General features: G+C 41.3%; 2 protein-coding genes across 2 annotated transcripts in view; both read left to right on the top strand.

Annotated features, from left to right (window-relative positions):
- The window catches only part of JHY (junctional cadherin complex regulator), an 81,827-nt gene extending 71,969 nt beyond the window's left edge, over window positions 1-9,858 (top strand). Inside the window, 3 exon segments of the mRNA XM_070383201.1 lie at window positions 5,193-5,273; window positions 6,042-6,170; window positions 8,330-9,858. Coding sequence (XP_070239302.1) covers window positions 5,193-5,273; window positions 6,042-6,170; window positions 8,330-8,527 — 408 coding nt within the window. The 3' untranslated portion in view covers window positions 8,528-9,858.
- A 1,422-nt stretch (window positions 9,859-11,280) lies between these two features.
- On the top strand, window positions 11,281-12,117 carry LOC102276080 (small ribosomal subunit protein uS3). Its single transcript, XM_070383200.1, has one exon. The coding sequence runs from the start codon at window positions 11,314-11,316 to the stop codon at window positions 12,043-12,045; it is 732 nt and encodes a 243-aa protein (XP_070239301.1). The 5' UTR covers window positions 11,281-11,313; the 3' UTR covers window positions 12,046-12,117.
- The last annotated feature ends 1,756 nt before the right edge of the window (window positions 12,118-13,873 follow it).

Here is a 13,873-nt window from a genome sequence, read left to right as displayed (position 1 = left end):
CAAACAAAATTATAGCACTGAGAATCAATCAAGATTACTTGAGGCTAACAAGTGAATCCAGGATTTTTCATTGCCGGTCACCCAGAACAAACTCTGTCAGGAGCCCTGGAGCTCCCTTGAGAAATGTCCCTTCTTATTTTCGCTGGCAGCAGCTCAGCCTGTCAAGGGATCAGTGGCGTTTGGAGATGCCCCTTTCCGTCCACACTCTCTCTTTCGCGTCAGTCTGAGTACTGGACCCTCAGTTCTGTCTTCCTGTGACCGCCATGACGTCCAATCCAGGTGATATTAAGAACTTGGACGGGGCAGCAATAAGCAATTACTCATGCTTCACAATCTGTCTTTTGTGAATCAGTGGGATGATTAAGGCTAAGCTGCTTCAGACTAAGGCTGTGATTTCTAGGCACTAATCATTTCTTTCTCTCAGTTTTGGACAAATTGGATTTGTGACTTGGACATGAGTGGGTTCCCTCTTTTTTCATCTTTGATTTACTTTGGCAAATAGATATGCTGAAAACAATGGCACAGGTGGCATAGGCCAGGTAAAGAACAAATCCGCAGTTGCCAAGAATAGGATATCTGAGCTCATTTACCTATAACAAATCAGCAGAGGTTTTAAAATGTAATAATACTCAGTGTCATCAAGATCTGCACAAAAGGAGCATTCTTCTGCCTCCTCAACGGAAGTGTTCATGAATGGCCCTGAATACGTTCACAATTCTGTTTCAATAATCTCACTTCTCTTCAGAGAAGCGAAGAAATAATTCAGAAGTGAGAAGAGAAGAAATACTTGTGAAGAAATAATGAGTGGCCTACAAACAGTGCTCATCCCTGTGTGCATGTGCATGCGTGTGTCAGTCGCTCAGTTGTGTCCGACTCTGTGAACCCATGGACTGTAGCCCACCAGACTCCTCTGTCCAAGGGATTTTCCAGGCAAGAGCACTGAAGTGGGTTGCCATTTCCTTCTCCAGGGGATGTTCCCAACCCAGGGATCTAACCCACGTTTCCTGCATTGCAGGTGGACTCTTACTGTCTGAGCCACCAGGGAAGTCCCCTCAGTTTTCAGATATTATAAAAAATTCTGTTGTTGGGGAGGAAATTGAGGCACACTGACCCCCTACCCCAGGCTTCTATTTGCCAGTCCAACATCTAGCATACACCCTCCTACTCTCCACCCCCAGCAGAATCAGCTGCACACAGACAGCCTTTTCCCGGGGGCAGGGTCTCAGGAGCCCATCTGGTGGCCTGTTCTGGGGGAGGCTGGCCAGGGTCAAGGGCTGTGGGTGGGGGAGCAGGAGGAGGGGTGTGGTTGGAGGAGCAGCTGCTGTGTGTGTGCATGGGGGGCAGTCAGTGCTGAATAGGGGACCCCAGCTGGGGTTCCACAATGATCTATACAGTCTATGGAATTCTCCAGGCCAGAATACTGCAGTGGGTAGCCTTTCCCTCCTCTAGGGGATCTTCCCAACCCAGGGATCAAACCCAGGTCTCCCACACGGCAGGCAGATTTTTTACCAGCTGAGTCACAAGGGAGGCCTGTGCTCATCCCTAGGACACCTTAAATGTTCAACATTTGGAGAAAGCACTAAATAATTCAACTACAAAGAGACAATAGCATGTTAAACACAGAAAATATTCAGTGGCAGGGAAATACAGTGTCATGCTAACCTCAGTGAAAAATAAAATAATTTGTAGCATAGGGACAATTTTAGAAAAGTAGGAGCAAACACATCTAAGGGCAGGAAGCAGCTGTAGTGGTTTTTCTGGGTGATGACTCCATTCTCTTGTAGGAGATTTATGATTTTTAAGTGGCTTCAATGAACACTGTTTCTTCTATATACTTAACATTATTAATGTTCTAGTCATTTTAGTCCAAAGCCTTCTTTGACCCTGATGCTGGGAAAGATTGAGGGCAGGAGGAGAAGGGGGCAACAGAGGATGAGATGGTTGGATGGCATCACAGATTCAGCAGACATGAGTTTGAGTAAACTCTGGGAGAAGTGAAGGACAGGGAAGCCTGGTGTGCTGCCATCCATAGGGGTCGCAAAAAGTTGGACACAACTGAGCAACTGAACAACAACAAAGCCTTCTTTAAGAAAGGATCTTCTTTGATCTTTTAGGATTAGATGCACTGAAAGAGTTTTGACTATAAATGTCATTATATAATATAATGTTATATTAACATTCTAATAAGGCAAATACTATTTACAGAACTTTCATCCTTGCAGTGTAGAACTATTGCCTAAATGGCACATGACTTTGGCCCTTTGAAGCCCCAAGATGCACTACAAAAATTCTGTAGGACCATAGAAATATTGCCTTCAGCTACAAGCCATAGAATTGCTATTTACAACAACTCAAAAAATTATTGAGTTCATGCTTCTTACATATAGTTAATTCACAAGTAGGTGGTTGCACTGGTGGTTCCAGAGCTCAAAACATCAGAACCAGTATTTATGATTCTCTTGTTCTTTTTTCCCTTTCCTGGCCTTGAGACTGCTGTTAGCTCCAGAAATTACATCCACGTTCAAGACAAGATCAAGGGAAAGGGGATGCACCCTCTAGCTCACACCTCAAAGCCCAGAGCTCAGTGCTGGGATCTGGGGAAAAGAGAATTTGGCTCTAAGCCTGGGAAATAGCAATGGAGAAGCTAAGTGATCTGACCTCCAGGTAGTCAGTCAATAGTCCCTGTGAGTAGTAACAGTTGATCCATGTGTATATGTAAATTCACTGTTAAGATCTGAGAATTATATGCAGTAACTATATGACGAAATGTTCCATTTTTAAAGTCTCTTGACTATCTCTGCCAAATTCTCTCTTAGGAAAGAACACATTAGGTATAGTGTATATACCCACTCCAGTATTCTTGGGCTTCCCTTGTGGTAAATGTGGGAGATCTCGGTTCAATCCCTGGGTTGGAAAGATCCCCTGGACAAGGGAAAAGCTACCCACTCCAGTATTCTGGTCTGGAGAATTCCATGGACTGTATAATCCATGGGGCCACAGAGTCAGACTTGACTGAGCTACTTTCGCTTTCACTTTTCAATAATTAACAGGAACTTTCAACATTTAGAAAAATGCCTTGTCATTAGCATATAAATAGGTGGTACCATGTACAGTTCAGAACTGCCACCTCCACGGTATGGCTGTTTATTCTAAGCACCAATTTCGATGTGCCCCAAGATCATTACTGTCACCCAAACCATATCTTTGGCATCATCCTTCCTACCCTTCCCAGGTGGCACTAGTGGTAAAGAACCTGCCTGCCAGTGCAGGAGATGTTAGGAGACGGGGCTCAATCCCTGGCTTTGGACGATCCCCTGGAGGAGGGCATGGCAACCCACTCCAGTATTGTTGCCTCTGGAGAGTCCCAAGGACAGAAGAGTCTGAGGGGCTACAGTCCATAGAGTTGCAAAGAGTTGGACATGACTCAAGTGACTTAGCACGCATGCACCCTTCCCAAGGAAGACAACCAAAGGAGCTCACAAATTAAAGGACATGGTTTACCACAAGGGCATCTGCTGCAAATAACAAGTCAGATTTCCCATCAAAAGCAGGAATTTGGGGAAAATCTCAATCTATCCCACAATCAGGAACACCTTAGTATTTTTCCTGCCTACTACTGTGCTCGTGTCATAATTTAATAATTAAATGGCCTTGTTTTGTATCATCCCTTTAAATATGCAGTGGTGATAATAGTTATCTTATAAAATTACCTGTGAAGTGAAGTGAAGTGAAAGTTGCTCAGTTGTGTCCGACTCTTTGTGATCCCATGGACTATACAGCCCATGGAATTCTCCAGGCCAGAATACTGGAGTGGGTAGTCTTTCCCTTCTCCAGGGGATCTTCACAACCCAGGTCTCCTGCATTGCAGGCGGATTTTTTAACAGCTGAGACACAAGGGAATCAAAATTACCCGTACCCTTCAACATATCCAGAATCACACTGAATACAATGAATTTCTCAGTGGGTCTTCCTTAGACTCTTAAGCTTTACATGTTTCCGTTCTTTTGAATTTTAACATCAGACAGGGCACTCTGCCTTTGAAGCAGTGTGCTTACCTGAGTCATTTATTGATAGATAGCCTCTTCCAGGGAGATCATTTGGTTCAGTGAATGGTACAAAACTAGACACACTTGTCATAGTAGCAGCAAAGTAGGAATGTGTCTGTCATGTGAATGTGTCTGTCATGTTAAAAATATTAATAACAAATCTACCATATGACCCAGCAACCCCATTACCGATCATGTACCCTGAGGAAACCATAACTGAAAAAGACACATGTACCCCAATGTTCAAAGCAGCACTGTTTACAATAGCCAGGACACAGAAGCAACCTAAATGTCCATCGACAGATGAATAGATAAGGATGATGTGGTACACATACACAATGGAATATTACTCAGCCATAAAAAAGAATGAATTTGAGCCAGTTCTAGTGAGGTGGATGAACCTAGAGCCTATTATACAGAGTGAAGTCAGAAGGAGAAAAACAAATATAGTGTATTAACACATATATATGGAATCTAGAAAAATTATGTTGACGAACCTATTTTCAGGGAAGGAATGGAGACACGGATGTAGAGAATGGATATGTGGACACAGTGAGGGAGAGAGAGAGTGGCATCCACATATATATACTATCAGGTATAAGATGGATAGCTGGTGAGGAGTTGCTATGCAGCACAGGAAGCCCAGTCTGGTGCTCTGTGATGACCTGGAGGGATGGGATGAGGGGAGAAGAGGAAGGCTAGAGAGGGAAGGAATGTATTTATAATTAGGGTTGATTCCCATTGTTGTATGGCAGAAACCAACACAACATCGTAAAAAAGTGTTTAAATATTTAAACTAAAAAAATAGGGGGAAAAGTTTTTAAAAAAGTTAATAACAAAGCAGCACTTTACTCACTTGAAATTTTTTATTTATAATTTTCAGAATTTCAGTGTTTTTTATTGCAGAAGTGGAAAAGTCCACACACGTCAGCCCAGCAGCTACAAACTACCGAGGACACTGTTATCAATGACAGCCATTAATATGGAAGAACTGTCAGGACACACCCACTGCCCCGAGGTCCACACAGGCCACCATTCTTCACTTCGCCTCTCCCCTTTCTCACGTGGCTGTGACAACTCGGAAGGGGCGGAGGGGGGAACATACAAGTCTCTAAAAGAAACTCTCTCTTTGATTGTATTTTCAAGAGCTCCAAGCTGAAAGGTTATCAGAACAGAGACGTGAAACTTGGAGGCCTGGGACCTGACCTGGAGTCCATCAGAGACAAAGTGAGTGGGAGGCACCTACAGCATTTCCAGGCTCAGATCTGCCCTTTGTCTTCCAGCAGAACTGTAGAGAGAGACCCCCAGAACCAAGTTCTAATTCAAACATCTCGCTCTGAATAGAGACCCCTCTGAAATAGCACTGGTATTAATAATAAGCCCCGGGCACTCCTTCTACCATGAAATAAAATTACTCAGCCAACGTTGTTTTATGTATCCAGCTTTTAAGTTAGTTTTAAAGGCCCAAGCAGAAAAGTGGGCACATGCCCATGAAAAGAGATGTGTGTGTTATGTGGTTGTTGGGCTTTCCCAATAGAGTTATCTTTATAATACTGAAGAGTGGCTACAGAGAAGACACTCAGGGTAAGAGTTTCCCCCATGAAAAGTGCATCCACTTTATTCTCTTTCCTCTAGTGAAAGGAGATCTTCATTTAATGTGTTTTAACTGCAGTTGCACTCAAGGCATAACAAGAGAGCAGAGTTCAAAGTTGGACGCAAGAATGAAAATAAATTGGGTAAATGCAACAAAGCAGAGGCTGGATGTGATTTAGCCCCTGTTAAAGGAACACTGGGTGTATTAGTCCCTCCTTGAGAGAGAATGATTTCTAGGAGAAACATTAATTTAACCATTTCACTGCTGTCACACGTGGTAATCCCATTTCCCCTGTGCTAATGACACTGTATGCCCAGCTCACCAAAATTAGTGTCACTTGAAAGAGAACAGAGCGATCTAGCAGGACCTGTGAGTCACTCTCCCTGCGCTTCTCTGAACAGATGCAGAAATTAATACAGCAAAAGGAATATGCTAAACAAGTGAAGGAATACAACATGAAGGCACTATCCATCCCCTCAAAGCCACAAACAGCAATTACTGAAAATAAATCTGCTGTCCCGCGGCAGAAGGTAAGAAACTCACCAAGGCAGTTCTCTGTTCAATTAGAATTAAAAGGAAATCTGTGTGACCTCATGACTTAAATTCCCCACATCTTTTGAACACAGAGGATGTTTTAGCTACTACCATTCCTGCAGCACCCCATCATTCACAGATATCGATGTAAAAGTGATATACCCACATATGCTGCTGGAAGGTTAGAGTCTTTTTCCCCTGAGGGTCACTATCATTTTTAGTCCTCCATGTGTTCTCCTCCTAGTATTTCAAGTTTGTCACACAAGAATTGAATGCTTAGGTGGTTTTCTTTCTAAAAGAAACTAGTAATCCTGATTAACCATCAATTTCCTTTTCTACCACTAAATAAGTTTTAAGAAATTAGCATCTTCTTGCCATCTCTGGGTTGCTGGTGTCAGAGGAAAGTCCTTGATTGTTTCAAGTTCACTCCCTACATTTTTCCTAAGGGATGGTACAACAGGTATAGGTTCCTCTACCTAAGAAAATACTTTGGCCACTTGATGCAGAGTTGACTCATTGGAAAAGACCTTGATGCTGGGAAAGGTTGAGGGCAGGAGGAGGAGGATGAGATGGTTGGATGGAATCACTGATTCAATGGACATGAGTTTGAGCAGACTCTGGGAGATAGTGAAGGACACGGAGGCCTGGTGTGCTGCAGTCCATGGGGTCGCAAAGAGTCAGACATGACTGAGCGACTGAACAACAACCCAAGAAAAATGATTTCATAAAATACAGAATGTTCTCCCTCTCAGAAGTCATCCAACTCTAAGTTGTGATGTGAATGAAATACATTCTATGGGGACACCGAGCTTTGCAGTGCAAGTCTCTGCCTCAGTCCCAGCAAGGACATGGGACCCTTTGCATGAGGGACAAGTGACCCTTTGGTGCTTTTAGGTATTTGTACTTCGTGTTCTCTTTCACAGACTCTCATATTTTCTATCTATTGCCTTTCTTCCTCAGACCTTGAAGACCTCAGTCCTCTTGATTGAGTTTCCATGGTGCCACTTTTTCTTTTTTCTCCAAACCGTTATTTTTTTCATGAAAAATTCAAGGCAGCAAGTCTATAATTAGAAATTCCAACAGAAGTCACCTACACACACAGAGAAGTCTGGAGTTTTCTGTTTGGGGAATTTTACCCCTTCCAGAACTTACATATATTGTATCTATCCCCATTTCAGCTCTCAGGAAACTCTTAGTAAAATGTAAAACTAGGGAGGGGAGATAAATTAGGAGTTTGGGATTAACATATACACCCTTCTACATATGAAATAGATAAACAACAAGGAGCTACTATATAGCACAGGGAACTATATTCAGTATCTTGTAATAACCCATAATGGGGAAGAATCTGAAAAAGTGTGTGTGTGCGTGTGTGTGTGCGTGTATATATGTATATATATATAAACAGAATCACTTTGCTATATACCTGAAACTAAAATAACATTGTAAATTAACTATAATTCAATTTTTTAATTTTAAAAAAGTATTAAAACATATAAAGGCAGATTTAGAAATCATATTTAGTGATCTCATTTTTATTGTAATGCCTTTCAGAACAGCCCTGAATAAAAGACTGCCTTTTTTCAGTATCCAGGTTTCTATAGGTATACTAAAAAAAAAAAAGAAAAAAGAATTTTCAACCTCTAAAGAATACTTGCTAGAGGTCTAAGAGCCAGAAACAAGAATAGTTGGTATAATAATGGAGGCTCAATTTTATCTCAACTACAGTGATGTCTTTGGTCTCAAGCTATAACAAGTCCTCTTTGGATGGAAAGGTCTGTTAATATCGCCTTAATAGAGGTTTGGTTTTAATAAGACTGCCAGAAGCTAAACAGATCAAACACATAAGAAATCTATTTTCAAGCACTTTAATAAAGCTCAGTTTTATAAAGAAAACATCCAAAGGCACAACTGTATGTATCAGTCTTCAACTCTTTTTCTTCCACAGCATTTTGTTACATGGTTTATTTTATTTAATCTGTGTGTTATATTGCATTATTTGTATTTTCCATTTGGTCTCCATTTCCACCTATGTCTTAGTATATTACCTGTAGCAATAGTCTTCATTTATATTATCAATAAACCTTTTCTAAGACTAGATTTAAGGAATCCAGGGCTCCCTTCCCATCTCAAATAAACTTTTATATGCTTTTAGGCTTTGGAATATGCTAAGACCATCCCCAAACCCAAACCTTCAAATCTGAGTGATCAAGCCTCAAAAGAAAAGAAAACTCCAACCCATGCTGGAAAAGAAGACACCTTACCTGAAATCTCACTGCTGGAAGTGCTGCAGAACAGACACGAAAGGGAAAAACAGGCCGTGGCTGCTTTTAAAGTCCTTCACATTGTATAGACAACATATGTGTTGGAGACCAGAGACACTCGGGGAATGGACATGGAGGAGAGAAACTCCAACTTTAACTGCTCTGCATTAAGTGATGACCTCACGTCATCATGTAACTGCAATCCATGTTTGCTTTGTATAGGATTTAAAATATGGAGCCCTAATTACAATGCGGTGCCATATTTTACTTTTCAGGAAGAAAAACTATTTTAATTATTTATTTTCAAAATCAGTTAAAACTGGGGCTGAATAAGAACTAGGGAATAAAACCTTCTAGTTTTCTATCAGCTCTTCGAATTTCTAAAATGATGGCTACCCTTTCTCAGCATAATGAAACTCTTGAAGTTACCCAGAAATAAATGTATCTACTTGTGTTTATTTCTCATTTTTCTGATAAGAAAAAAAAAAAAAGTATGAACACTTCAGTTTCTGTTGCAAAGAACTCAAATGGGACTAAACACAGGTAAATTTTGAGATGTCGTTTCCAAAATATTTCTAACATCTCTCAATATTTTAAAGGATAAAATCTTTTAAATGAAAGTGCTTCAGATGTGCTCACTCAAGTAAAACCAATCTCAATGCTGTTCTAACAGAGCATCAAGACATTAATCAGAAATCTACCAAGGCCAGGAACACTCAAGTTAGGCAACTCTGAGATACTTTTTCTCAAAGCTACTTACTCAAGTCTATAAATGCGCTGACCATCTTGCCATCACAAAGATCTTAAAATATCCTCAGGTGTTTGCTTTCACATAAAAACACTGGGTAAGACAAAAACATCCCACTGTGTACTACTGAATGTCAATATTCATAAATATTTTTTTACTTTTTAAAAAACCTTTTGAAACTCAATACACACTGTAAAATTCCCAGGTCTTAATTTACTGGAGGATTTAATTTTTCTGACTTGCTTGTACTAGGTGGGCATTGCATTCTTAGATGGCTATATCTAGAAATGGACACATTTAACAATAGTACAGTATGGTGTTAATCACTCAGTCATGTCCATCTCTGCAACCCCATGGGCTGCAGCCCACCAAGCTCCTCTGTCCATGAAATTCTCCAGGCAAATCTGTTTCTCTCTACAGGTGGCGTAAGGACTAGCTTTGGAGATTTATTCCTATGTTGTATACATCTACATATACTACAACATGGTAGAAAGACTGTACAAAATTTAATTTCCTACTGGAAATAGAATTGAAGGTCTGGAATGATAACAAGTATCTGAAGATAAACAGTAGGTTGGAGCACCCTGGTTCAGTAGTATTGGGGAAATCAGAGCATATATGAGGAGTTAGTTCAGGAAAATCATAGCCCAAGCTCCTCCTAAAATGTATTTATAAAAGAAGCAGACCCTTCAGGTTACATGTTCAAAGATTTTTCTAAAAACATGAACTAGAATGATTATTTTTTTAAATTTAAACTTGCTCTGGAAGATAAAGGAAATAATGCATATAAAGACATTTCCATATTTCCATATGTAAAGGGACAGGGTAAGTTATTTAAATGTTCCATTTCTATTAAATTGTCTTAAAGGAATTTAGAGCTTGGAAGGGGTTTATCTTGTTCAAGTGTCGATTTTTCGGAAGAGGCAATGATGATCAAGAAAGGGTGTGCCTCTGAAACCCTTCAGTCCTACAGTGGGAGAGCAGGCAGGTCTAAACTCCAGTCTTTGAACAGCCAGGGCGGCATTGTTGGATTGATTGATTGTGATAAGAGAGAGCCCTTGTTTCTCTGTGTGAGCAAAGAGGAATTAGCTATATATTTCAATTTGGGATGTGAACTTCCACCATTAAGTTCCATTTTTAGAAATATGCATTATTATCTATCTTGCCTTTTTAACATGCACAATCTGGCAACTTCATTACTAAAGTTGTAAGAGACGTCTACAATACAACTCAAATATTGACCAATAAATGAGATGCTATTACAGTTTTTTTTTTTCCCCAGAACATTTAAAAACCTCCCCTAACCATTTCTCTCAGCCTAAGCATTAAATCCTTCAGTCATGTTCACACACATCAGTGCCATTTAGAACCCACACTCCACTGAAGCAGGCTCAATGAATCAGTTGATACCAACATTTCCCAGAGACTGTACATCCAAGGCAAGGCTTTACCATCCACTAAGTATGACCCTGCTGCTGCTAAGTCACTTCAGTCGTGTCTGACTCTGTGTGACCCCATAGACGGCAACCCACCAGGCTCCCCCATCCCTGGGATTCTCCAGGCAAGAACACTGCAGTGGGTTGCCATTTCCTTCTCCAATGCATGAAAGTGAAAAGTGAAAGTGAAGTCGCTCAGTCCTGTCCGACTCTCAGCGACCCCATGGACTGCAGCCCTCCAGGCTCCTCCGTCCATGGGATTTTCCAGGCAAGAGTACTGGAGTGGGGTGCCACTGCCTTCTCCAAAGTACGACCCTAGTACAATTAAAATTCTTTGTACACAGGGGCTTCCCTGGTGGCTCAGTGGTAAAGAATCCGCCTGCCAATGCAGAAGAAATGATTTCAGGAAGACCTCACATACCCCAGAGTAATTAAGCCTATGCAAATAAGCAACAACTATTGAGCCTGTGCTCTAGAGCCTGTGTGCCCCAACTACTGAAGCCTGCGTGTCTAAAGCCCACGCTCCCCAAGAAGAGAAGCCACTGCAATGAGAAGCTCACACACCACAACGAGAGAGCAGCCCCCACTCTCTGCAACTAGACAAAAGCCTGCACAGCAACAAAAGACCCAGCACAGCCACAAATAACTTTTTAAAAATGGGCCTTTCCTTTCGGCAGCTCGCGGCGGCAAGATGGCCGTGCAAATTTCCAAAAAGAGGAAGTTTGTCGCTGATGGCATCTTCAAAGCTGAACTGAACGAGTTTCTCACTCGGGAGCTGGCTGAAGATGGGTACTCTGGAGTTGAGGTCCGAGTTACACCAACCAGGACAGAAATCATTATCTTGGCCACCAGGACACAGAATGTACTTGGTGAGAAGGGCCGGCGGATCCGGGAATTGACTGCTGTGGTTCAGAAGAGATTTGGCTTCCCTGAAGGCAGTGTAGAGCTTTATGCTGAAAAGGTAGCCACAAGAGGACTGTGTGCCATTGCCCAGGCAGAGTCTCTGCGTTACAAACTCCTAGGAGGCCTTGCTGTGCGGAGGGCCTGCTATGGTGTGCTGCGGTTCATCATGGAGAGTGGGGCCAAAGGCTGCGAGGTCGTGGTGTCTGGGAAACTTCGAGGACAGAGGGCTAAATCCATGAAATTTGTGGATGGCCTCATGATCCACAGTGGGGACCCTGTTAACTACTATGTGGACACCGCCGTGCGCCATGTGCTGCTCAGACAGGGTGTGCTGGGCATCAAGGTAAAGATCATGCTGCCTTGGGACCCGACTGGTAAGATTGGCCCTAAGAAGCCTCTGCCTGATCACGTGAGCATTGTGGAACCCAAAGATGAAATACTGCCCACCACCCCCATCTCTGAACAGAAGGGTGGGAAGCCAGAGCCGCCTGCCATGCCCCAGCCGGTACCCACAGCATAATAGGTCTCCTTGGCCGCTGGATCTGGAATCTGAATGTTGCTCTGCAAAGACCTTTAATAAAATCTTTTTAAAGGAAACAAAAATAAAAAATAAAAATGGGACGCTTGCTTTTTTAAAAAGTTCTTTGTACCCAAATACTCAAAGTGACAGGTAGCATCTAAAATGACTTTAGCTAAAAAAAAAAAAAAAAAAAAAGAACATATTTGCTGAAAGTTTGGGGGTTGAAATCAAAGAATAGCTCAAAGTAGGCTTCCTCTGACCCCAAGTCATCCCACAACCATAAGATCCAGCAGAACGTCTCTAACGTCTAAGCAGGATGTCATGACACTAGCACAGGACAGAGATTCCGCAAGAACAGTGGGTGATGAACACTTGTTGGCTCCTCTCAAGAAAACTGTACTAATAACACTGATCTTCTATAGACCCAATCGGATCAGTCATCAATTTTTACAGTATTTCTGTTTCAGATATTTAGGAAATAAAAAGAACCTGCCTATCAGAGGACACGAAACTATAAACCTGAGTGATAAAATGATGGAGGGCCTGGATTTGACCAGATGTTAGATAAGCCACTGAAAGATCTAGTGTCTAATCCGCCTAATCTCTATGCTGCTGCTGTGAGCTGGTATAAATAAAGGACCTTTAAATCATGAATGTTCTCTTATTATAGCTCCTTTTGTGATGTTTTTCCATCTTGAGTTTCCAACAAGAGCATCCTCCTAGAGGGAGCTTTTGGACAAGTAGCTGAATTTAATGACAGCTGTCTTCATGATATTGTTCTGTATGGTAAGGAGTCTCCTGGGAGTTATCTAGAAACCAACTCAAGAAAAGACAATATTGAGGAATAAAATAAAAGGTAAGCGTAGCAAAAGCACCGAAGTCTAATGGTTCCAATCGGGGCCTTATTATTGGTTAATGAATCATTGTCAAAACATCACAGCAAACATGAGCATGCACAGCCTACTCTAGTGAGAAAACGACTCTTCATCCCAACAGTTATTAGCTGGGAGTTGTTTGAAAACACATCCAGTAATTAGAACAACACTGGAGCTAATTGAGAACTTTGAGTTGATAGCAAATAGTCTATAATATCAGACAGGATAAATTCAGGGGGGGATTCTTTTTTAACTACTGATTGAAAAATTGCATAAAAAATGAATTGAATTTGGGTGACAGCCTGCACATATCAGGACAAGTTTAACTAATTCTAAGATGTGCTTCCAAACATATATTACTATTAGATTAGAAGTTGCACTTGAAAACATAAAGTTCTTAAGGAAAAGTTAAGGTTGCTTTCCTAAACATGCCTTTTTAAAGATTATCTTTTCCTATCAAGAATAAACCTTGAATGTCAGAGATGGTGAAGGCCAGGGAGCCTGGCGTGCTGCAGTCCATGGGGTCACAAAGAATCGGGCACCAACTTAACGACTGAACAACAATAATACATATTTCATCTAACTCTCAAGTATTCTACAGGAGGACTATAGGACTTATCCCTAATGCTAACTACATTTTCATAACTTCTATTCCTAATGGGTAAAAACAGAAAGACAAAAAGATACAGGAGTGCTCCATTTACTTAGCTCTTTTCCTAGTGAAAAAGGATTTGAAACAATAGCATGAGGTGATGTTTTTTCATTATTGCAGATTTTGTTTATCCAATGTCTCACTCCCATTCTATATCCTTGATTATAAGAAATTTTTTACATTGTCAGACAAAATTTCTGTACTATAAAGGCAAAAAAAGGAGAAATACGTACTCTAATAAAATGTTCACTTAGATATTCATTCCACTTTTTAAAGCATATGGAAGTAGGATCTCAGAGTA

This window comes from Bos mutus, chromosome 15, assembly GCF_027580195.1.
Source record: "Bos mutus isolate GX-2022 chromosome 15, NWIPB_WYAK_1.1, whole genome shotgun sequence".
Taxonomy (NCBI): Eukaryota; Metazoa; Chordata; class Mammalia; order Artiodactyla; family Bovidae; genus Bos; species Bos mutus.
Note: the sequence above shows the minus strand (reverse complement) of the source record. Positions and strands in the feature narration are given on the sequence as shown.